Below are 24,726 nucleotides of genomic sequence, written 5' to 3'. Positions count from 1 at the left end.
GACGCTGGGCCTCCGTGTCTCACGGACACACCTGTTCACTCTTTTGTTCAACATCCGCTAAGGCTCGCGCCAGCTGGGTGGAGGCTAGGACACAGACGACTACACCATGTGACACGCACAGCACCATGCCAGCGCCATGCCAGCCCCTTATCTACCCCGAGAGCGCTCAAGGCTGCCAGGTGGCACCACCTCTCAGTAATTTTCCACAACCCGAGAGAAGCTGCGTCTCTCTTGAGAGCATCACGATGGCGCTTTCCGAAGGGGGCAGCCCCGAGGGCTCAGGGGAGTGCCCCGCACCGCACAGGGAGCCCGCTTCCGCCTGTTTACTCCCAGGCCACCATCCGTCCCCCACAGGGCCCTGGCCCGGAAGTTCACAGGCCGCTGAACCTCAGAAGCTTCCCGGGTGGGCTGGGCTGGGGGATAGCAACCAACTTTGAGACCAGGCCGGGAAAACTATGCGAGGAGAGAAGAAATAATCATTAACTCGGTGGCTCGGGCAGGGCAGGGCAGGGAGGGCAGATCCGGGAAGGCTGCGGGGAGGAAGTGGTTTTCGATCCAACCCGGTCTTACTCAGGGAAACCGACTTCCAGCCCCAGACGAGAGGCGGGACCCCTCGGGAGGGGCATGGCCGCGTGATCCTGCGCCGCGTCCACGCGCGCGGGGCCTGGAGTTCGCGCCGTCAACGGACGCAGCCCCTCGGGCACAGACGGACGGGCCCCAGGGCCTCGTCCCGAACCGCAGCCCGTGCCACTCCGCGTGTGGGGCGCGGGGCCCTCGCGCCTCCACCTGCACCTGGGCACCGCGCCCCCGAGCTCCGTGCAGGCTTCTGCGGCCCCGGGGGCGCCCGTGGGGGCAGGGAGAGAGACGAGAGGCGCGCGTAGTTTCCGAGTGCGAGGGGCTCCGAGGGCGCGGGGCGCGGGGCTGGGGACAGGACCGGCGACTTCGGGTGGGCAGGCCTCTGGCCAGCAGCGCCGGTCTGGGGCGCGGAGAGCAGCCCGGGGCCCGCGCGCGATCGCGGCCCGGGGCGCGGCAGCCGAGCGGCGCTTCCGGCCTCCGGGAAACGCTCGCCGCGTCCCTGCGAAGTGCGCCTGCGCCCATTTCGCAGACGCGAGGAGCGAGGACGCGCAGCGCCGCCGGTTCGAAGGCGCGAGCTCTCCGCGCGCCCTCCACCGCGTCTGCGCCGGAGAGCCCGAGGGGGCGGGGCTCCCTGTGGGCGGGGCCGGCGGCCGAGGGGGCGGGGCCGTGGCCTCGGCGGGGCCGTTGGTTTCCCGGCGGAACCTCCGCGCGGCGACGGCGGGCGTGCGGGGGAAGGCTTTGCGGCGGCGCCGAGGCCGCGGCCCAGGGGAGCGCGGCGGTGAGGGCGGCGCGGCGTGCGCTCCGGCTCCGGCCCCGGCCCCGGCCCCCGCCCCGGCTGCGCGCGCAGCCCTCCGCCCGCAGGCCGCCCTCCGCCGGCCCCGCCCAGCGCGGGGAGCGCGCGGCCGCCCCGAGACCCGGAGGTGAGGTGGACCGCTGAGCGGGCGGCGGGAGCTGGCCCCGCAGGTGAGGGGGCCGGGCCCAGAGCCCTTTCGGTCCCGGGGACCCCTCCCCGCCCTCCCCGGGGTCCCCCCGAGACGCCCGTCGGGACCGTCGGGACCCCGAGACCCTGTCGCAGCCCCTGGCCCCGTCTGCCCCTGCCGCTGGAGGGCTCCGGAGCCCCGAAGCCCTTCGGGATTTCCCCTAGACGCCCGGACCCCCCGAGGGCCTCCGAGATTGCCCGGGACCCCCGAGCCCGCCCCGGCTCCCCCGTCCGGGTGCGCAGGCCCTCGGGGTCCTGTCTCCCCAGCGCCCCCTCCCCCAGAGCCCGAGGCCGCTGCACCCCCCCATGCCCCCGCCCGGGGCGCCCCCTGCCTGTCCACCTCCTGCTCTGAGCGTCCAGACCCGGTCGGCTCGTCTCCAGGCTGGTTTCTCAAACCCGAGGTCCGGGACCCCCGAGGGGCATCAGCGACAGCCTTCCCTGAGGCTGGAAATTGCTGCTGATAATATAAAAGTGGGGGCGTCTCCTCGGTCACCGGCTGACCCTTTGTAACGGAGCAGGGGTGTGATCTCGGCCCCCACGTTTCGTGTGTGTTCACCGTCGCACTGAGGCCGGAGCAGGGACAGGGTTGAACTTTTAATGCTCTTTGGTGAGACTCCAGCGGCCCCGCAGAGGAGTCTCAGAACCCGTCTGAGCTGGTGGGGGGAGGACCGCGCAGGGGAGGGGTCGGGCGAGCCCGGCGCTGAGGCTGCCGTCTGGGCTTGATTTTTTCATTCTTGGAGCTGATCGTTTTTCTGAATGCCCAGTAGTTTCCAGGAATTGGCACTGGAGCTGGAGACGAAGAAGTCCTTGCTGTCAGGGCCCATGCCGGCGGGGTGGACCGGGCAGGTGAAGCAGGTCGGTAATTGTCACCCCCCGGGTAAGAGCCGAGTGGTGGCCTTGAGCCCGGCTGGGGTGGGAGCCCAGCTCCCAGGAAGTAGTTTCTGGAGGGCTTTTGGAAGGGGAGGAAAGCGGACGGGTAGCAGGTGCGCTGGTCTTGAAGGTTGAGGTTGAGAAGTTTGCCACAGTCATTCCAGGGAGGGGGGTGGAGTGTGTGTCTGTGAGAGGGAGGGGGAGAGTGTTGCCACAAAGCATAGCAGATCTTGGAAACAGGCGTGGCCACAGCACAAAACCGCCCTGGGGGCAGCTGGAGGTGTACTGCTTCGTTAATGAAAGGGTCCTCAGGGTAGTCTTAGAGGGAGTCTTAAGTGGGGTGAATCCAGCTTCGTTCCCCGAGGCTCGTGCCCTTGGTCCTTTCTTGGATCACCGCTTCTGCTGTCTCCTGAGGAGATGGCGATGCAGCTCAGGGCAGAAGGAGGGTAGGAGTCGGTCCGTGGGGAGGATTGAGGGACATTCCAGGGAGACCAGAATGGGGAAATGGGAAAGTCTGGCAGAGGGCAGGGTTTGGGGCGCAGAGTGGCGGAGAAGGGGGTGGGCGAGGGGGGTCAGGATGCAGGCACGGGGTCGGGGCCCACGGAGGAAAATGGGTTTCGTGTTCATGAAGAATCCCTGGCTGTGGTGGTGGGGCAGGGTGGAGGCTGTTGTCTGGAGGAAGCTGGGTGAGAGAGAGAGGGGTCCTGGACCGGGGTGGTGGCAGTGGAGACCGTGGCTTCCTCAGTGTGGGTGTCCTCCTCAAGTCTGGACCCCGGAGACGGCCGTTCAGTCCTTTCCTGGCGGAGCCTACACTATGCTGCCTGGAAATTGACTTTGGAACTTACCAGTCCCTGTAGGAGAAGTTTTGTCCTTTTGTCCAAAGGGTGGGTGGTCCCGAGGGCTTCATCAGGGTAACTGTATGTCTGTGTGTCACCGAGAGCCCAACACCCACACAGGAGATGCACGCATGGCTCGGGGGTGGGGGTAACATGAAGGGGCAGGTTTGTAGAGATGGAGCAGCACGGAGGGTGTGGAGGTTGGACTTAGGGGCTCTGAAGGAGAGGCAGGTTCAGATGGGTCCTGGGGAAATGTCCCTCCTGAGACCCGGTGGTGGTTCTCAGTGTCCACACAAGTTTGTGAGGACACAGGCAGTGGCCGAGGGCATGGGATTTTGGGTGGTAGTGAAAATGTTCTGGGTCTGTGTTCCCTGAGGCACTAGTCTCCCCGTGCAGCTCTCAGGTGCTTAAAATAAAGCTGGTGGGACTGAAGAACTGAATTTGTTAGATTTATTTAATTTTAACTAATTAAATCCAGGAAGGACAGCCAGTCACATGCAGGGTGTAGTGGGAAGCATCCTGTTCTAGGCTGTGTTCTTTCCAATGTGACGCTTTCACTGTTTCCAGCAACCCTAGGAGACGAGAGATAAGATTCCTTTTTTACAAAGGAAAGAGAGTCCCAGAGTTGAGTAACCTACGCCCGTTTTGAGTAGTACAACCCGCATGGGCGTTGTTTAACTCCTACCTACGGCTGGGCCTTTTCCTAGAGAACCTGCTAGAGCCTGGAGCCTCTCCCTGTGGAGGAGAGTGAAGTCCTGCAAGGCAACCTCGTTCCCGCCCAGCAGGCCCAGCCCTCCTCCGGGTCAGGGCCCTCCCCGCTGAAATCAGGGTGGATGGTGGGGTGGAGAGTCAGGCTAGACCAGAAACCTGCTGGAGCTGGTGGTTTTGCCTGCTGCCTCTTAGACCTTCCTCGTGGTGGCTGTTGCTTTTAGCACTTCTGGAAAAGGAGCTCCATAAGAAAGCACGGGAAACTAGGTCAACCAAAACACCATGGCTTGTTATTTGTGAAGATTTGGTGGTAAAAAGAGATGCCTTAGTTGCAGTGAGTGCTTTAGATGAAGTTGGACTCACAGGGGAACAGGGAGTGCCCAGGATGGTGCGAGGTTAGGGGCCATGAGCGAGGAGCGAGTTTCTAGCTTGTCCCTAACTCCTCGGGGGCCTGGGACTAAGTCACTGCCTCACAGTCTCCATTTTCATTTTTCTGAAATTAGGGCCTCTGGCATCCCCTAACCATTTGGATCCCTTCAGCTCTAGAATTCTGTAATGTTACATCTCATTAGAGGTTTACTTTCTAGAACATCTTTTTCTTGGGATAGCTAAACGCTGGTGGTTCAGCCTGCCTTTAGGCCTTCGTGGTGCCTTTAGGCCTTTGTGGGGGTGTGTCTTACCCTTACTGACTTATCATTGAGGACCGTGTCTGAGTTAATTGAATATCTGATGGACAAACTGGAAAGCAGACAAAGCAGGTTGGCAGGGCTCTTGGTGAAATGTCAGGTGTGTTTGCCGTTCTGAGCCACACTCGCGTCAGGAAAAGGTGTGCAGGACCGTATTTACTGTGGTGACCCGCCTCTGAGAGGGTTTGCGGCCATCCTCGCCAGATGAGGGGCAGTCGTGACGACCACTTGGTCAAGATCACAGCGTCGTTGACCGGATTAAGTGGGATGAAGCATGTAGAGTGCCGAGTACTGTCCCCTGAATCTAATAAGGGTACGGAAAACGTCAGTAATGAACGTGGCAGTTGGAACCAGACCGTGACTTTGACATTTCCTATGAGCTGCGGGTTTTGTTGTCGTCTTCCTTTGGGATATGTGCCCAGGTCAGTCTGGAGGCACTGGTTGCAAGAAGCAAATGAATACATTGTAACTGTTAAAATTAAGCTTTTTTTTTTTTTTTTGCTGTCGAACTTCTTTGCCTTTAGAAAGTGATTGGTTCAATGTCACATGTTCAAATTAAGGTTTTCTGTAAACTGAAGAAAAACCGTTCATCCTAAAGATGCCCAGTTAGCACCGGCTGGTGGAGCTCTAAGCAGAGCCGGGGCTGAGCAAGTGCGAGGTCGAGCAGGAAGCCCCCTGATGGTCAGGGCTGGCCGCCATTGCCCCGGTAGTTCATAGCGGGAAACATTTTACAGCTGTTCAGGAACCTTCAGGAACCTTCAGGATAGTGGACGCACCGGAAGTTTGCACAGCAGGCAGTGGCGTGGGGGGTGGAATTCCCAGCTGACCCGTTTGGAAGCAGCTTCAGAGAGGTGTCCCTGCTGGGGAAGGGGTGGCGTTGTCTTGACTCCATATCTCGTGTTTTCCTTGGTGTTGTTGTGTCTGCACACACCCCTCCCACCCCCCCACCCCCCCACCCCCCTACCCTCCCACCCCCCCACACCCCCCCCCCCACCCGGCCTCTGTTGCAATTGCAGTGGTCTCAGGGCTAAGCCTCTCCTGCAGTTCTGGAAGCTTCATTGTTGCCCATTCGTACCTTGTTTCCAGATCAGGTGAACCTAGTCATGCTAACCAAGCGCACCAGAAACACTGTTACCACTTCCAGATGGTTTCCTGGTGGTCGGAAGTGTGGCTGTCCATTGTCCTTGAAAACCTACTCCCATGACAGTGATTTCTGCTTCTGTGCCCGAGTCTACCTGGGCAGCCAGGTTGCTATGAGAAAGGCAGTTTGTGGGAGTCCCATCAGACTGAGAGGGGAGGATGGTGTTAACCGCTGGGTTCGGTGTCGGGAGCTCGGGGAGCCGCACCGGGACAGGCTGGCTCCGCGCTTCCCAGGCTTCCAGGCCTGCTTGGCGGAGCGAGAGGACAGCCTGGCCTCCTTGTAGGACACTCTCGGCCTCAGGGACCGCACTGGGGCGCTGGGTTACACTTAGCTCCAGCTGGCCTTGAACGACACGGGTTTGGACTGTGTGGGTCCACTTACAGATCGTTTCAGTAAATCTCCTGGACGTTTGAGACTTGTGACAATTTGAAGAAAACGGACAAGCTGCATGGCCTTGAACTAAAACACTGAGAAGTTAGGTATGTCATGAATGCACAAGGTATTTGTAGATACTAGTCTATTTTAGCATTTACTACCGTAAAGTCTACACAAATCTATCATTAAAAAGTTAAACAAAATTTAGACTGCACGTGACTTCTCAGTGGAGAGAAAATGTAAACAGATGTAGAGAGGCGGTATTGAAATGAACTGTGCAGTAATCCCGTCCGATGGCCTGATTTTGTGGCTCCCTCTCGCTGCGCGTGCGGCGAGTTCAGGGACCGCCCTGCCTGCCTAAGCCCGTGTGCACACGTCTGCCCGTGAACGGGTCATCTCTCCTTAAATTTTGTGTCTCAATAAAAAGTGATCCCTTGTGCCTTTTCCTATTAGTAGTTCAGTTTTTGGGGGAGTCCAAACTTGGATGAAGATTTTCAACCCTGCGGGCGGCCCCTCACCTGTCCCCCGTCCCCCCCCCCGCCCCCGGTGAAGGGTCCACTCTGTTTCCAAGTCTCCTGTCTTCTGTGAGCAGCACACGGATGCGTCATTTCTCAGCGTGGGTCACGGGGTAACAATAGCACGCGGTATGCTTGCTAGTATGTTCTACAAAGGCGGGCCCTGCTGCCAGTCACTTAGAGTCACAGGGACCCATGTTGGACTTTTTCCACGTGTTCTGGGAGCGTCTCATTCCATCACTCTAGGGATCGAGTACAGGTGACGTAAAAGCTAACACCTGGAAACTTCGGCAGATGTTTGCAGAATCCCCTCCCCTGGCGTGTGCGAGGAACGTGTGTGTACGTCCAGGTTCAGCCGTCTTCCCTGTCCTCGGGTGCCACACGGAGCGCTCCTCTCCTTGCTGTCACGCCGCTCAGAGTGCGTGGAACCCTCGTAAACGAAGAGGTTTTTCTCAAGATGCTTCTGAGGACCCCACAGATTCTCATTTGTGCCTTGTGCTTGTAAAGTGAAAGTATAATTTGTAATAGAAAGTGGTTACTTTCAGTTTTACTTTTTTCCTATGCTAAGATTATTCTTGACCAACATTTTCTCCTTCCCCTCTAAAGTGGGATTCGAGCGCTCCCTGAGCAGCTCATTCCTTTTATTCTTCTCTGGTGCTTTTCTCGTCTTCCTTTTCCGTCCGGTGCTCTTGCTGGCGGCAGAGACCAGTGGGGGCGGTAGGCGTCCCGGCCAGAGGTCAGTTCTGCTGGGCAGCGTCTGGGCCTGCTTCCGCGGGTCTTCGGCTGGCCTCCCTGGGATCTCCTGCGGTTGTGTGTGACCTGGCTGCGGGACTGGCACCGACGAGCCCCAGGCAGCCTCTGTCTGACGTGTTGGGGGGTCAGGTGTCGGGCTGCCCGACGGTGTGCCTCATCTCCCCGCGCACCTCCCTGGAGGCCGTTCACCCTCCTGGGAGGTGAGACCGTGCTCTTCGGGGCCCGAGTGCCAACACAGCTGGCCCCAGAGTCAAAACACTCACCAAACGCTTGCTTGCCGGTCCCTCCTTGGCCGGAGACGTCACACGATGAGGTCCAGAGTTAGGAGTGTTGGGACTGCACGGGCGTGCTTGGCAGGAGGCAGGAGGCAGGACAGCAGGCGGGGTCACGAGCCGTCCGGCGCAGTGGGGTTAGGGAGTTGTTTTGCTGGCTGTAAGTCACGGGGGCCGTGTCCATGGTCGATTCTCTTTTGTGTTGGAGTCCGTGTGATGAACGTTTACTTTGCACTGGATGCTGGGGGTGCGTGGAAGAAGGCAGTGTGGCTGCTCTCAGGCCAGCTCATGAAACGCTCGGGGACTCAGGTTTGAAGAAAACATCCGTGAACACTTTCATTCATGGCTTTAGATGAAAACGACAGAACTGCTTCTGCAGATCTGTGTTGGGGCCTGAGTTTGCTTTCAGAAAGTGCTGTTGGGTCTTTGAAAAAAACGGGTTGCTATGATGACTTGGCTCTGGGCCTGCAAACTGTGGTGACGGCATGGTCACCAAGGAAACCAGAAGATGCAGCTTCTGAAGGTCTCTGAAGGCTTTTGTTGCTGTTGTGGCGAGTCTGATTGGCTTAGCAGAGTGGCAGTGAGTGTGGGAGCCGCCTGGCAGGGGCTCGCTGTCCTGCCAGAACGTCTGGGATCTGGCTCTGGTCGCTTTGGAAATCTCCTGTTTGGGTCTTGGTTTCAGAAGAAGGGGTTCATGGGGAACTTTCTCGGTTCTGGGGAGCTTTGGCTGAGAGGCCAAGTCTCTGGACGGAACAGGAAGTAAGGTCGTGTCTTCAGCGCCGTGTCAGCACGAGCCCTGCATGTCTGCTCGCTCCTCCCCTGCGGGCGTGGGCTGCTCTCTCACTGGGGCCTTCCCCACTGGCGACCTTGCTTCCTAAATAAAGGTGACAGCAGTGTGCACGTCTAGGGGCCTCTCTGCCTGTTGCGGTTGGAAATGGGGCCTCCGTTGGACTTGCCGTCCAGGAGCCAGCTCGTGACCTTCCTCAGGCTCGGGTGCAGAGAGAGGTCTGAGCCTTTACACCAGCAACAGGCCGCGTGCGAGGGCTTGCTGGGATCTGCTCGTGCGTGTGCAATACCCCCCGGGCGAGGTTCGCTCAGTAAACTGGAGGTCACGTCGTTTTGGAGTTACGTGTAGCCCGCAGGGGTCTGAGGTGTTCATACCGTCGACCGATGTGTGTAAATGCAGTGTTTGGGTTCCTGGTTGGCACGAGGGTCCCGTGTGGGCCCCCGCAAGCCCAGAGTTGCACAAGAATCGAAAGAACCACAGGTAGACCTTTTGAAAGGTCTTTACCGTGGAACCGGTGAGGGGCGTTTCTGAAGTCTTCCATGGACCAGTGACCATTTAGAAAATCCCCCACGGTGTTGGGTAGAGGGGCCCGAGAGAAAAGGGCCCTTCGCAGGAGTAACCGGGGGGTGTGCGTGATTGGGGGGCAGAGCCGGGGGGCGGTTGGATTCGTCTGCTGATGAGCATCTCACTCTGACTCGTCCGCCAGGATCGCGTGGGTACGGGCCTTACCTTCTGCCCGGACAGGGAGGTTAGTACTTGGCCTCGCCGGCAGCTCAGTGCCCGAGCTGTTCGCCTCAGCACGGCGAGCCCCCCCAGCACCAGACTGATGGGAGCCGCCGGGCTTCCAGAACCCAGCTGCCGGCAAGAACATGTGTTCTATAGTTGTTAGAACCGGGGCTGGGAGAATGGTTAGGGCAGCCGCTGAAATCTCAGGGCCGGCAGTCAGGGCTCCTTAAGGCAGTGGAAAGCCCCTGTATTTGTTACTGTCCTTAGAAGATATCTAGTAGGTTACACGAGACTCTGGACTGAGATTGCTTAACATTTGGGGAGAGGTCAGGGGTGCCACTGGTAGTTTAAAGGAAGCTCTGAACCCTTCAAACAGGGGTGGGACGGGGCAGGAGGAGGCATCTAGGCATCTATGCTGTCGTGTGCACATTGTCAGGGGATACTCTTAGGATTCCATGTAGCTCTAAAATCTAATGATGCCATAGGGTGATTGAGCGTTGTTTACTTACTGGGAAATTATTTCTGGTGACCTGATTCTGAGATTAAAAAAAAAACCCAACCAGACTGCATGTTCAGAAAGGTGGCTAAAACCAACAAGACTGCATGTTCAGAAAGGTGGCTTTCCATCAGGGCACCCACATGTTCTGCTGAGCACTCTTCTGGAGAGTTTGCCAGTATGTGCTGAAGTATTTTATGGCATTCCTTAACTCAGCAATTCTACTTCTCAGAAATCTCTCCTAAAAAAATAGTTCCAAAATGGAGAAAAATCTTTGTGCCCAAAGATGGTTGTCAGGAGGTCCTTTTTTTTTTTAAAGATTTTATTTATTTATTTGACAGAGAGAGAGAGATCACAAGTAGACAGGGAAGCAGGCAGAGAGAGAGAGGGATGCAGGCCCCCTGCTGAGCAGAGAGCCCGATGCGGGACTCGATCCCAGGACCCTGGGATCATGACCTGAGCCTAAGGCAGGGGCTTAACCCACTGAGCCACCCAGGCACCCCAGGAGGTACTTTTTAACATATATATATTATTTTTTTTTGAGAGAAATTTTATTTATTTATTCATTTGGCAGAGAGAGAGAGTGATTGTGTGTGTACACACACACGAGAGATTGCACAAGCAGGGGGAGCAGCATGTAGGAGAGGGAGAAGCAGACTCCCTGCTGAGCAAGGAGCCCGATGTGGGGCTCAATCCCAGGACCCTGGAATCATGACCGAAGCTGAAGGCAGATGCTTAACCGACTGAGCCACCTAGGCTCCCCAGGAAATGCTTTTAATATAACACATGGAAAAAAGTGGGCTCTGACCTTTGGACACAAATGATGGGGAAAATGTAAACCATCTAGAGGCCATATACAAATGTTCGTAACAGTCCTTGCTCATAGACAGTAGGGTTCTGGGCTTTTCCAACTTGATTTTTTCTGTGTATTTCCTTGTTTACAGTAAATATTGTGGAGTTGGGTGAAAGTGATTCTGCAAAATTTGTAGACTGTGGCGATAGCTTGGCAATAGAGACCTGGCTGGTCTACAGTTCGTGTTTTACATAAGCTAAGAATCAACTTTTACTTAGTTTCTTCTGACCGGATTTCAGTGCGGCAGACCTTTGATTTTAATGCCAGCTTGAACTCTCTTTGTGGTACTAACAAAAAAACTTGTCTGGGAAATGGGAGTCACTTCTCACTAATTTTTCTCTTTAGGATTTACAGATGGATCCATCGGAAAAGACCACAAACAGAAGTGAACAAAAATCCAGGTAAATAAAGTCAGCTGCACCTTCACACGGGTAGATGGTCCCGTCGTCCGTCTGCTCGGGCGCTGCGTCTCGCGCCTGCAGAGGTGAGCGCGGGGTGAGAACTTGTGTCAGGAGGGAAGCTCGCGTCTTCTGCCGCCGCTCTTCGCTTCCGTGGGAGACGTGTTCCAGAAGGCAGTCTTCTCTTTGCCCCGGGAAGTGACGGTCACCTAGTCTCCACGTGACACGTGGTCCCGGGGTCCCGTCGGAGCCGAGGCATGCCAGTGCCGCTGGAGAGCACTGTGACCTCCGGGACCGTGGGTGGCTCTTGATAAAAGTGAAGCTAGATAAGCAGGTGTTAGCTCCAGTGGGGCTCGGGGCCTCAGAGGCAGAAAGCCAGCTTCGGCCAGGAATTTCCTTACCTGTCCCTGCCGGCAGGGATCATTTTGCCATCATGCCTGGTATTACAGGCTCTCGGCAGCTTCAGAGGAGTTAGAAGTGCGAGCTTTTTGTTCCCGTGTGTGTCACTTCAGCGGATGCTTAACACCCCGGGGGCCTCAAGATGAGCAGGACGCGCCTGTCCCCAGGTCGCTGGGGGTCGAGGGCAGAGCGCGAGCAAGAGATGTGCAGAAGGGAAAGCGCAGGCTTCATCCTCTGGTGGCGTGCGGGAGCGGAGGGTGTGCGTGGCCGTGTCCGCCCGCACACTTCGCCCGTGTTCCCGGACGCTGTCTTTCCTTGAGGTGGCGATACTCGCCATGGTGACTTCTGTTCTCCCCTTCCGTTGTTTCAAGTAGAAAGTTCCTGAAAAGCCTCATCCGGAAGCAGCCGCAGGAGCTGCTGCTGGTCATCGGGACGGGCGTCAGCGCAGCCGTGGCCCCCGGGATCCCTGCCCTGTGCTCCTGGAGGAGCTGCATCGAGGCGGTCATTGAAGCGGCCGAGCAGCTGGAGGTGCTGCACCCGGGGGACGTGGCGGAGTTCCGCCGCAAGGTGACCAAGGACCGGGACCTGCTGGTGGTGGCGCACGACCTGATCCGGAAGATGTCGCCTGTAAGTCTTTCCACGTAGGCGCTTCCAGCTTCCCCTGGGGACGCGCTTCTGGACCCGGTCGGTGGACCCGTGACCACCACAGCCAGGTCCATGAGCCGTGGTCAGGCCCTGCACTCTGCAGAGGGCGGCTCAGGAGCTGGGGGTCTTGCGTCCGGGAGACTAGTCCCTGCGACAGTGGCCGTGCCGGGTGCACTGGGGCTCCTCGAGTAGCCCCCGCCAGCTGGAGCCTGAGTCTGGGCGGGGCGTCCACGACAGTGTCTGCCATGTCGCCGTGCCGCGGGGTTTCCTGCTGTGGGCGGAGGGGTGTTCTTGAGGTGCGTTTTGGGTGGAAGCAGGCCAGCCACGGATCTTCAGATGACGGCGGCTCCGCAGACTTTTGAGGACGGGAGAGGTTAGAGCAGCTTTGTCTGCACGTAGAGGGGACGGATGGGAGAATGTCGCTGAGGGGTGCCCTCGAGGCAGGGGCGCTGGTGCGGCTGTGGGGCTCCGCCTCGGGCAACTGCTCGGCCAGGTCAGCCGCCAGGAAGCCACGGAGCATGGTAGAAGCTCGTGGCGGGTTTCCGCTCGCTCCTTCCAGACCCGTTAAAGCACAGCCATCCTCTGAGAGTCCAGGTGGGGGTCGGTGTTGGAGATGCTGCACAGAAAGCAGGAAAAGGAGTGTGCAGAGCCGCTGGGGAGCCTGGGAGAGGTTAGCTGCTGTAAAGACACCCAGCTATTGGCTTCCATGTAAACATCTGGGCCAGCAGCTGCAGCGGAGCAGGTGTCTTGCCAGTGTTGGGGCCCTGGGCCCCGTCTTGCTGCTCTGCCGTCTTCCTGGTGTGGCCTCTGCCTCATGCTGTGAGGCCGCAGGAGCCGGGACGGTGTGCCTCTCCGGCCAGGGGCACGCAGGGGCAGCTCCTGCCTCCTCCCCACCAGGGCCTGATGCGGGAGGCTTACCAGCCATGTGGCCGCTTCACACGTGGCCGTACCCAGCTTTCTGGAGCCTGGGAAGGGTTTTCAGCCAGACAGCTCTCCCCCATGGGGCTCTTCTGTTAATACGGAGCTCCTGCAACCTAGGGCAGGCTGGCCTGCCGCCCATCTGGTAAATACGGCTCCGGGGACACAGGTGCGCACAGCATCTGGTGCCGCTTTCCAGCTGTGGCGCAGAGTGGAGCAGGTATGACTGCACCTGGGGGTCCCACACAGCCTCCAGCAGTGGCTCTCTGGTCCTTGAGAGACGGGGTGCTAAGGCCTGTCCCTGGAGAGGGGAGAGGGGCGAGGACAGAGAAGTGTGGGGGTGCTGGGTGGCGTGGGGGGCACGTTCGGGCGAGGTTCGCCTGGAGGAGAGGCTGGCGAGGCCAACACTTGTCCGGCCTGGTTAGCGCCCCCGCTCGCGTGGAGCGTACCTACGCTTTACTTTTGTGAAACTTCCTAACGCGAGTTATAGGAGGCTTGTCTGGACGGCGGGGTTCCCCGCACCGCGCCGAGCAGGCTGAGAACTGGGCGGGCTGGGGGGCGCTGTATCCATGCTCCCGAGGAATCCAGCAAAGCGCAGGAAGGGCGGTGAGCTGGGAAGCTTGAGGGGCTGGGGCGGTGGATGCAGTGACGGATTATGGGGTGTCAGCTGCTGAATGGGACAAGTTAGGCCGGCGGGGTGGAGACCCGGGTCCATGCTGCCGAGCCAGTGGTGTGCCGGTCTTCGTGGGGGTGGGACGGCCCTGGGAGCCAAGGTGCTGCAGGGTCAGAGGGTGGCAGCCTGGGCCAGGAGTTCTGGAAGGGTCCCGCTCTTGGTAGTGATAGGTTTGGGATGTGACCAGAGGCTGGATGACTGAGATGGGACGAGCTCTGTGGAGGAGAAGCTGTGATACGGGACGGTCATTTCAGTGACCGAGAAGGGAGCAGGGACTGTGACAAGTACAGCTGTGCCTGTGCGGCGCTCTCCGGGGAATCTGTAGTCTCTCCTGTGGTCTTCAGAGCCTCCCACGATCTGCCCTCGGGTCAACTCACCTGCTGGCCTTCCCCCTGCTCCTGTCCTGTGACGGGGGCCCCTTGCTCGCCCTCGGACCCAGCCGTGCTGCCGCTACCTCAGTGCCTTTGCACTTGCTCTTTCCTTTGTGTGGGATGCGCTCTCAGAGGCCCTTGATTTCCTTAGTTCTCTGCCCCAGCGCCCCTTATCAGAGGCCTTCCCTGGTGCCCTTTGGCCTACCAGCCCCTGCCCCCAGCAGCACGTGGCTTTACTTCCCCATGGCATGGGCCACTATAGACGTATCACTTGCTGTTTGTCCGGGGTCTTTGTCTCTCCTCTAGGGTTTCAGGAAACTCGGCGAGTCCGGGTTTCCTTTCTTTAGAGCCAGCGCCTGGCGTACTGCTGCTCAGGGGCTCGGCGCTTGAAAGAGGACGCCTTGTAACTCCTGTTCCGCCTCTTCGTAGCGTACAGGTGACACCAAGCCCAACTTCTTCCAGGACTGCCTGATGGAGATTTTCGACAACCTGGAGCAGCACATCCAGAACCCGCTGGTGCTGCAGTCCATCCTCAGCCTGATGGAGCGAGGCACCAAGGTGCTGACCACCAACTACGACAACCTGCTGGAGATCTTCGGGCAGCAGCAGAGCAAGCCCATGGAGTCTCTGGACCTGAAGGACAAGACCAAGGTGCCGGCTGAGGGCGGGAGCGGGGTGGGGGGGGATCTGCACTGCGGGGGGCACGGCCCGAGCTTCCATTTTCCAGCGCGTTAGTGACCGTGAGGCTGACGGGTGATCCCTTTCCTGTCTCCGGACTTTGCTCACCACCCGCCCTTGTCTTTCTCGTGCCTTCTGTCTGGCAGGCTTCCCACGTGCGTGGACTCCTTACAGGCCGGGGCAGGGGTGCGGGGAGCAGGGGCAGGAAGGGCCACGATCGCCCCCCGTCCTCGTGCTGTGGAGCGCGGGTGCTCCCGCCCTTGCTTGTGCATCGGGATTATGCCACATGGAGCGTTTTCATCTTGGCCTTCTTCCTTACTGTCCGTCTTTGAGCCTTTTGCCGTCATGAAGCGTGTTCAAAAGCACGCTTGTAAGCCGCAGTGTCACGGTTAAAGGACAATTGTCCTCTTACCATTAGCGAATTCCTATGATTACAAGGAAGGCTTTGGTGAAAATCCTTATGCTTCCGTGTCTTTCTGTTTACTTCTTTAGGGTAAATTCCTAGAAGAGTTGGGGGGGTGAGAGGGCGCGAGTATTTTAGGCAGATGATACGAATTAGCAAATTGCTTTCCAGAGAGTAGCCAGTTTATACTCCCAGCCACACAGGAGAGTATCCACTTCCTGCATCTTGCGAGCACATGGTGTCACCGGAAAACAAAACACATTTCCCCCACTGAGGTGAAAATTTTACATTTTTGTTTCTCTCCTTGCTTAGGGTGATCACTTGTGTTTCTTTGGCGACATGTTTGTGTCTGCTGCGTATTTGTTCAAGATTTTATGTCCTTGCGGATACTGGGCTCCCCACTCCTCATCTGGCTCCGCCCTCTGGGTGGTCTTGCAGGCCCTCTGCGCAGAACCCAAGATCTAGAGATGGCTCCCCCGTGAGGCCCCGCGTAAGCGTGTGACTGCGGCCCGCTCAGACCCCGGGCTTCTCTTCTGCAGCTCCTTCCCTAGATCTCGGCAAAAGCCTGGCAGGTGGTGATGTGCCTGTGGGACAGCCCATGAGGATGGGTCACACCCTCTCCTGAGCCGTTAGTGACACGTGAGGGGACACATACTCTCCGTGCCCGAGCCACCTGTCCCCACTGTGAGGCCCGCTTGCTGTTGGGAAAAGTGCCTCTGGAAATATGCGGCCGAGGGCTTGGGACTGAGCTGCCGGTGGGCTCCTCTGGGTCCAGCCCACCAAGCTGTGGGGGTTTGTCTAGTCGTCCGGCGCCCTCCACCCTCGGGACCACCCGCCGCCGTGAAGGCATGAGGGTAACGGGCAGTCGGTGGGATGTGCCTCTTTTTAAGGACTTCTGTTCTAGGTCTTGAGATGAAACCAGTGTAGAGCTGTTTGATGTTGTTTTTTCATATCTATTTTTTCTGGGCGTAAACACTGCATATACACGCAGGAATTAAAACACAACGTGTCACTTAGAACTTAGAAGTTCTAAGTGTCACTTAGAACGTGTCACTTAGAGCGTCCTCTCAATCCCGGAGTGTCACCCGTCTCCAAGTGTGTTGTGGTCTCAGGCTGGAGGCAGTTTCTGCGCAGCTGTCTGGCTACCGCCGTCCTCTTGGACGGGGTGGGAGCACCAGCAGCCCGGTCGCCCTTGGGCTTTGCGGGTGGCAGTGTAAAGTGAGACGGGTCCCTCGCTCTCTCCGGGGTAGGTCAGAGGAGCACGCGTCCAGGTGAGAGGTTTTCCTCATCTGCCTGCTTCAAGTAACGCCCGCTTCCCCCCTTGTCTCGGCTTGCTTCTGGCAGGTCCTGCAGTGGGCCAGGGGGCACATCAAGTACGGCGTGCTCCACATCCACGGCTTGTACACGGACCCCTGTGGCATGGTCCTGGATCCGTCGGGCTACAAGGACGTCACCCAAGACCCAGAAGTAATGGTATGGCCCGCCTTCGTTAGGCACTGGCTGTGTCCCTTGGGCCGTGGTGGCCACTAGTTCCTTGGTGGCCCTCCGGGTAGTCTCTTAACCTCCAGGCCTGCCTGCCCCATGGTGCCCACGCCTGGCCCCGTTCTCAGCTGTCTCTCCAGATGCCTCAGACTGACGCCGGCGCTCACGCGGTGAGCCCCGATGTTGTGGGCGGCCTGCGGGGCCCTGTGCTCTCTGTGTGCTCTCACTCGGGGGCCACTCCTGCCGTGTCCTCTGTGTGTGCGTGTGCGCGTGCTTATGTGTGTGTGTGCGCACACACACTTTCAGGCACCTCCTCTCCTGTCTCTGCTTGGCAAGCGAGCTTTTAAAACCTCACTTTTTAGTTTCATTCTCTATGAAGCTTTTTTATATCCTGGAAAAAATGAAGAGTGGAAAAGCTGCTTTTCAGCTTTTGTAAAGTTTTTTATTAGTGCACTTAGAAACCACAGTATCTTCGCTGAGTCCCTGGTTATCCAGGGGTCAGGTGCTCTGGTCCTCATGCTGATGCTGGCCTGTGGCCCATGGCACAGGCGTGGCCCGACGGGTGACTGGTCACCGTTGGGGACTGAGAGAGGCCGGGGTGGACACAGGCCTCTTGCTAAGGTGTCGGGTGTCTGAAGCGGTGACTCCCCATTATCTGCCTGAGCGACCCCCTGAACTTTGCCACTCTCTCTGCCCTGCTCCCTGGGGTCACTGTCACGGGTCCCCTCCCTCCTCAGCTCTTCTGCCCTCACTCCCGAAAACCCCCTTCTCCTGACAGCAGCCCCCTGGTTCCCCTCTGTGATCCGTGGAGACCATCAGTTCCCGAGCGTGTGTGCAGTTCTGAACAGAAACAATTGGAAAGTCCTTGTTTGTGTTCTAAGAATTTAGAATTGTGCCTGGTCCCCGAGAGCCAGGTTGAGGGCTGCAGCACCAGATGGCTGGCAGCTGTGGCGGGCGTTAGGCTGTGCGCACTCTGAGGCACACCTAGAGTGTGCCTGGGATCTGCGCCCGTGACCCTGCCTGGGGGAGGAGGGGGCTCCCATGAGTGCTGAGCAGGGACTGCGCTCAATGTGGGCCCGCGGGCTCGCCTGTGGTGCCAGGCGGACGTGACCAGCACATCTGGAGCGCGCGCCCCTCTCGCCGTGTCCCCAGCGAGGCTGGTGGGGAGGGCCTGTCACTGGGCCCCTTGTGAAGTGTGGGTGCGTCGCCGGCGGTCGGGCCGAGGGTCCTGCGGTCTTACGGGCGAGCGCTGCAGTCTCCCCGCTGGTCTTCTAGGAGGTCCTCCAGAACTTGTACCGCACCAAGTCCTTCCTGTTCGTGGGCTGCGGAGAGACGCTCCGGGACCAGATCTTCCAGGCCCTGTTCCTGTACTCGGTGCCCAACAAGGTGGAGCTGGAGCACTACATGGTCGTGCTCAAGGAGAACGAAGACCACTTCTTCAAGCACCAGGCGGACATGCTCTTGCATGGGATTAAAGTCGTGTCCTACGGGGACTGTTTTGACAACTTTCCTGGCTACGTGCAGGACCTCGCCACGCAGATCTGTAGGCAGCGCAGCCCAGGTAGGGGTTTTTCCTTTTCGGCTTCTCCAGGTGCAAGGCTGAGAGAGTTCTTTCCAGTTCTTCCTTTTGTTTCGAGATACAATTTACACGCCATAAAATGCAGCGGAGACATGATTCTTGTACCACTAAGTTCCCGGGCCCTCCAGTGACCCTTAAAAAGGCGAGAGTGTCAAATAGAAGGTCGGGTAGTCGGTGCGATGGTGACATCTGTGCACGGGACGTGAGCGCGTTGAGCTGTGTCGACAGCAGTCTGCGGCTCTTCCACTGTCGGAGGACTCACCACGCACCCGGTCACCTCAGCCAGGAGACGGCGCCCGCCAGCAGCTGCGGGGGGGACGTGGAAGCTGGGCCCTCATGCGCCCTTATCCCCTTGCTGCGTTTCCCAAGTTCAGGCTGCAGAGGCACAGAATGCTCTCACCATAACGGTGTGACCCTGTGCCCCTGCGGGCCACACACCTTTTCAAGTGATTCTCCTGGGCCAGCTCTTGGCGAGCTGCCAGGAATGACCAAGATGACAGAGCAGATTTTAAATTGGTTGTCCCAACTTAGGGCAGTTAACGGTTTTGAGTTTGGGTCATTAAACATGGATGACGCAGACTCGGAAAGGTCTGGACTGGCTGGATTTAATTACAGCAAGAAGCCAGCCCCGCTGCCCTAGGCAGGGGAATTGGGTCAGCCATTGAGCCGCTGCCTGTGCCTGCTGTGACCTCAAGGACTAGAGGGTGCCAAGGTCATGGGTAACTGGACACACACAGGGTCCAGCAGCGTCGTCTGTCCCTGCTAGTGCCAGTCAGAATCGCGAGGGTTAGTTAGTGCGCCGGCTTCGGGTGCACGTCCACGGGGGAAAGCAGAGTCAGGCCACTAGTCTGTCTCCGAGGCAGAGAAGGAGCCAGGCGGACGCTTGCTGGGCCACACTCTGCTCTGTTTCACCTCCTCAGCCTTCATTTCCGGTCCCAGTGTCCATGGCCACTAAGTAGGTGATCTGACAGATGGCGAGAGCAGCTCAGAGAGGGGTGTCAACTTGCCTAGCTCGTGCCCAGACATTTTGGAGCTGGGACTGGAATGCAGTGTGTCCCAAACAGGCCCACGGGCCCGGCTCTGGAGAGGGGCGGAGGTGCTCCCCGTCCTGCCCCTACCCACAGCCACTCCTGCCTCCGCATGCATGGCTCCCCGGGGGACCAGGACCTCATGGACACCTGCGTGAGTGTGGGCTTCTGGGTGCCTTTCTGTCCTGTGGAGGCCACGTTCCTGGACCTGGCAGTTGAGTGGGTCTAACGAGGTGTCGGGGCCAAGAGATCTTTGGATTTATAATCTGTTACCCGGTCCTTAAGGACGTTGTACTTAAGGTTCACGAAGGATCTCTTGACCGGAGAGGGTGGTGTCCCAGCACTGGCAGTCCTGACGGTGGCAGCGGGTACCATGCCCTTTCTCCGTGTGTGCCAGGAGCCACATGCCGACCCCCTGGTCCCCACGCCGCCACTGGGTGGAGGAGGAGAGGCGCTTGCTGGCTTACCCCCGCCCCCCGGGACGCTCGAGCTGGCATTCGGGGTCCCGGTCACTGTCGCTGTGCCTCTCTGAGCAGGCCTGCCTGCGTCCCTGCCGCCGGCCTGAGGAGGAGGCGGCCGCTAAGTCTTGGCTCTGCTGACTGCTTTCCTTTCTCTCCAGATGCTGACCGAGTGGACAGCACCACACTGTTGGGTAAAGCAGATCTTGATTTTTACCAGCCGGGTTTTTGCCTCCACGTTCCGTTACCTTCCTGCCACCGTAGAACCGTGAAAGTGTTTCCTGCAGTAAATCCCTAGGCTGTAGTGACCCACGTTCAGTGGAGACGGGGGCCAGTGGGGCCTTAACGATGGTCCCTGCGACAGTGCGGGGATCACAGATGTGTCCCCACGGTGGGGAGGCGCAGCATAAACCCAGCTTCTGTGCTGGCACCTGAAGGTCCTTTCCTGTCCCACAAGTACGAGCCGCAGGGCAGTCGGAACCAGGTTCGAGTCGAGTTTTAGCCGCGGGTCTGCGTTGGAGCAGCCCTCCCGGCCCCTCGGACGCCTTCGTCGCAAAGGTTCTGAGTGTCCGTACGCGTCTTCTGCGTGCTGCTCCTCCGCTCTGGCTGGTGACAGTTACAGGCTAGGACCGGGTTTGGTGGCCGCGGTGGCCTCCTGTGGGGGCCATCTGCTCGGGTCAGTGGGGTGGGGGTGGCAGGGACCCCGCAAGCGTCATGCTCCGCCTCCCATCTCTGACTCGTCACCCCGCAGAAGGACGCCTGTAGTCGAGTCACCCCGTCACCCGTGACTCCCATGTCCATCCTTTGGGACAAAGAGCACCCTGGGGCATCTGGCAGGGTTGTGGGCCGATGCCTCAGCGCAGTCAGATTTATAAACGGGTCCTTGGTGGGTGGCTTCTGGAAGAGATTGGCTTGCAAGTAAAGGTTTTGGTCTTTCAGGGAACGCGTGTCAGGACTGCGCCAAGAGGAAGCTGGAGGAGAACGGAACGGAAGTCTCCAAACGGCCTCGGCAGTCGGATGCGGGTACGGTGCTGTTGGTGCCCCGCGTCGTCGGGAGGTCCGGCGGGGTCGCGCGGTGGCGGGCACGGTCTCAGGTCAGCCCGCAGATTTCACAGGGCGCGTCCGCCACGCAACCACGGCCAGTGCACCGAGCAGTTTCATCGGGCACCTGGGGCTACCCGCTGTCCCGACCTATGTCCCCTCAGTCTCCAGAATAAACCACTTCCAGTCACTATTTCATTTTCCCTCCGTCACGGACTGAGCTGTTCGTAAACCCGTTACCCGAGTGGATCAGGGATGGGGTCTGGTGGCGCTCACCCGGCCCGGCCTCCTCTCCCGCGCCTCATCTCTCGCTGCCCGTTGCGGGTGGGACTCCCGGCTCTGCCCTGGACCCCCTCAGCCACCTCAGCCCCGAGCCTCTTCTCTGGGGGCAGCGCTGGGTGCGTGGTCACGGCCCAGGCTGGAGCAAGCCTCCCGGCCTGTCTGTGGGTCGTCGCCAGGTTGGGGAACAGAAGCGCTTACCTCGGTAACGGTCTCTCATTTTCTCTCACGTCCTGTTCATTTTCAGTCTTCATCTTTTCAAAAGCTTTCTAGGAGGTGCTCTGAATGGTGTAGCCTTTAGGTTAAATTTTCATTTTGAGAGCGTTTCCATCCATTTCTGGGAGCTCTTGTTTTCTCATTTATTTTCTGTCGTAGGATCTTCTGCCCCTGTGACTGTGACAGCTTCTCAAATCTGTAGAGACAGTAGGGGCTTGCCGGGGTATCTGACTTGACTTCATTCCAGAAAACACTGGGACTGAGGATTTTCAGATAACAGTTAATTTTTAATTCCTTTAAATAAGAAAATCTCAGCACAGTGCTCTCTGACAGCTCTCTGATAGTTGAGAACGTCTGGGGCTGTGAAGCACGTCACCTGTCGGTACCTGTCACTCAGCGTTTAAACGAATGCTTGGGGGCGTGTTTGGCCTGGGATGCGGCGTTTTCCTGCCGCAGCACAAGGAGCTTGTGCTGTCGAAATGGTCTGTTGTGGCTAAAGAGATCGCCGAGGAGGGCAGGGGACGCTGAGAGCCAGCTCTAGGAGCGGCTGCGCGCAGTGTCGCTCCCGGGTAGGCCTGGTGGCAGGCAGCCACTGAGGCACCCCTGCAGCAGGCCCTCCCGCATATACCTCTGTAGTGGGAGGATGCCGTTGGAACAACAGTTCAAGTAAAGTTCTTTCCAGTCTACGGCAGATGTTTGGTGTGGGAATTCAGCTAGTAGGGACATCTGTAACCAAGTCAAATGAAAACAGTGAAATGAGCTTGCGCTGGCTTCCTCCAGGACAGGTGGCTTTTTCCGGCAGCCTCTCTCCTGCTCCTTGCTTTCGTCCCGCCTGGGACCGCTCGGCCACTGAGCGAAGCAGGCAGACGTGTCCGTTCTCAGCCCGCAGTGCTGCTGCTGTGCTTGCGTGCCTGTCCTCCGGCCGGCCCCGGGGCACGTGGCGCTGTGGCCGGAGAGCCAGTGGGGCTCCAGGGTGTCCCCCCGTGCCAGCACCCCCTGCCACCGCCACTTTTCCCCGGGCAGGCATCTCCCCTTCTAGAAAGCCTTCCGGGCCGGAGCGTGAGGAGGAGTGTGGCCGGCTGTCGTCTGCTCGGCTGTCCTGCAGTGCGCTCCTCCCTGCCCTTCGGTGGGCTCCTGCCATCGGCATGGTGACATGGCCCCCACCGCGGGCTGACCCCCGCAGTCTTCTAGGAAGGGAAGGGGCACCCCACCTGTGGGTCGGGATTCCCTGATGGCGTGTACGAGTCAGAGCCATGTCTAGGCAGTGGCTCCTGCTGCTGTCCGGAGTCACTTTGAAAGCGTTTAGCAGGAAGAAAAGCTGTAGATTGTTCCGGAACTAGATCCTCTTGGAAGTACTCCTTTAAGCCGAGTTTAACATTTCGTATTCCTTTTTTTCTTTTTTTCATTGAAACAGATGATGCTGGAGGGTCTTGAAATCTTTAAAACCAATAAAACCTGCAACTTGAAAACCAGCCTTCTGTAACCGCAGTGCCGTAACCCAAACGATGAGGAATGTTCGGAGACCTCCGCGGGGGTTCTCTTCCCCGAACCCACCCTACCCCCGACGAGCTGTGTGGCCGCGCGGCCTCGGAGGCTGGTGCGATCCCACCGTGGGCTTTGGCTGCTCGGGAGGTGAGGCGCCGCGGCGGGGCCCGCTGTGCGGCCGGTGGCCGGCTACCTCAGGGACCGCGCGGCGGGCAGCCAGCCCGGGCCTCCTGGCTTCTGCTCTGCACGCCCCCATCGTCAAGGTGGTTTTTCTAATAAAAGGGGAGGGTGAGGACTGTCCACGCAACAGGAGTTGCCAAAGAGGAAAAAAAAAAAAACAAAACAAAACTAGACACTTAAATTTTCTAATCTTTCTGTGGAAACGTCTGTTACTGTAGAGAAACGTACACGTGTTTGTCGTTGGCTAGTGGAGCGGGAGCCGGTGCTCAGAGGCACGGTACCTGCTGCCGAGAACAATGTGTTTGAAAAAGACCAGCTCAGTGGGCTTCTCTGGAATTCCCTAATTTTGGTGACTTCGGCTCCCGAGAACGGCAGGCCCGAGCTCGGCAGAGGCCCCGGACGGCAGCTCCCTCCCGGCCGAGTCCGCTTGCTGGCCGCCGGCTGAGAACCAGCAAGTGCAGCACGAGACCAAGATCAAAGCTTTTAGTTAGAGGGTCGAGTCCAAGTTTTCCGAGTTTTTATTCTATGGGGTAAGGTCCAACCTTTCTGTCCATCTCTTCTGAGTCTCTTCCTCCAGCCCAGTTGTTAGCAAGGCAGGCAGAGCCTGCGGTCCGGGTCTGCTGGGCACAGAGTGCTGTGCCAGGCGCTACTCCGACTGTGACCCTGGCGGGGACCCTGCTTGCTTTCCCTTTCAGAGGCTGCTGTTTTTGATGTGGTTTCTTGCGAAATCCCACGACACTCTCATTGATGGCGCTAGAGCTCCCCCCGGTAGAGGGAAGGTTAAGAACAGGAAACACAAGGTTGGGATGTGTCATGCGTGGGAGAGAAGCCAGAGACCCGCTTAAGACTTTTTTTTCTTTTTGAAGCATGAAAAATCTTATGTTATTCTGGTCATAAATAAAATTTTAACTTCAACTTTGTGTGCTCGATTTTAGTTGTGACAAGGCTGGACGTGATGTAGTTGATGAGGAGGTTTATCCTGAGTTACTGGTTGTGAAGTCAAATGATTACTTGAATGTGTTTAAATTTTTTTAAAAGGCAAGTATTTAAGTTGTTGGTTTTTTAAATACACGTTTACAGAGTGCAACTGGGGATGAATGAATCTGGAAGTTGGCTGCACACAGGGTAGACGAGCATGGAAGCGCTGCGTGGGCAGTTCTGCCGACACTCGTGAAAATGCCAGTGTCTTCCAGCGCGACCGATCTGTTAGGAACAACTTGGGTGTCACTCATCTGCCTGTGTGTGATCTCGCTGGGGAGAAACACTGGGTCGGGGGTGATGACAGGATGGCCCTGTCGTAGCTGCGCCCCGGCTGCACGCTGCCCCCACCGTCTGGTGGTTGGCAGCAACAGGGGTGCGTGTCCTCCCACAAAACAGACTGCACCTCAAGGGATCACTGAGCGTGAGAACGGCCCAGGCAGTGATAAGGGACTGCCCTGAGCTCATGGGGCCCTACAGGGACATTTCAACATGAAGCTGATGTTTCCAAGGCAGAGAAAGTCCTTGATTTTGAGGGTGTTGCTGATGTTTTCTTAATAAAGGAACAGAAGGCAGCCAGAGCGGCTTCTGCTATCTGCAGCTGATAGAGCTGGGCCGGGGAGGGCAGGAAGCCTCTCTGTGGCTTCGGTCCGCTTGCTGGGCACAGAGTGCCCTTCGCTGGCGTGAAGCAGGGAGCAGTGTTCCCAAGTGAGGGCCTTATTCCTTCAGCTGCCTCCCGTCAGCACCTGGGCCCAGGCTTCAGTGGAAGACCATCAGCACCTCAGAATTTCTTTTTAATTCCATTTTGTATTGCTTTTTATGTTTACATATTTACAAACTCTTGTGTCGAGGGGTGACTTTCAGTAGATGGCAGTGAGGGAGCTACTCGGCTAGGTACTAAATGGAAATATTACTGAAAATGCAGCAACTTCCTTTCCTCCC

At 58.1% G+C, this 24,726-nt stretch overlaps 1 protein-coding gene across 9 annotated transcripts; it reads left to right on the top strand.

Moving 5' to 3' along the window:
• Window positions 1-1,420: 1,420 nt before the first annotated feature.
• Window positions 1,421-23,721, top strand: FAM118A (family with sequence similarity 118 member A). 9 transcript variants are annotated; one of them, XM_032345942.1, is made up of 9 exons: window positions 1,421-1,539; window positions 10,919-10,974; window positions 11,745-11,997; window positions 14,407-14,628; window positions 16,403-16,531; window positions 17,816-18,101; window positions 19,767-19,799; window positions 20,545-20,628; window positions 22,556-23,721. In XM_032345942.1, exons 2-9 carry the CDS (start codon window positions 10,928-10,930, stop codon window positions 22,573-22,575), a joined length of 1,074 nt encoding a protein of 357 aa, XP_032201833.1. In that variant the 5' UTR covers window positions 1,421-1,539; window positions 10,919-10,927; the 3' UTR covers window positions 22,576-23,721. The 9 variants fall into 9 exon arrangements, with proteins under 9 accessions (XP_032201833.1, XP_032201830.1, XP_032201835.1 ...); XM_032345939.1 differs by having other exon boundaries at window positions 11,742-11,997; XM_032345944.1 differs by having other exon boundaries at window positions 1,451-1,496.
• The last annotated feature ends 1,005 nt before the right edge of the window (window positions 23,722-24,726 follow it).

The sequence above is a fragment of the Mustela erminea genome, chromosome 6, assembly GCF_009829155.1.
Source record: "Mustela erminea isolate mMusErm1 chromosome 6, mMusErm1.Pri, whole genome shotgun sequence".
Taxonomy (NCBI): Eukaryota; Metazoa; Chordata; class Mammalia; order Carnivora; family Mustelidae; genus Mustela; species Mustela erminea.
The sequence above is the reverse complement of the archived record's forward strand: the minus strand, read 5'-3'. Positions and strand labels throughout refer to the sequence as shown.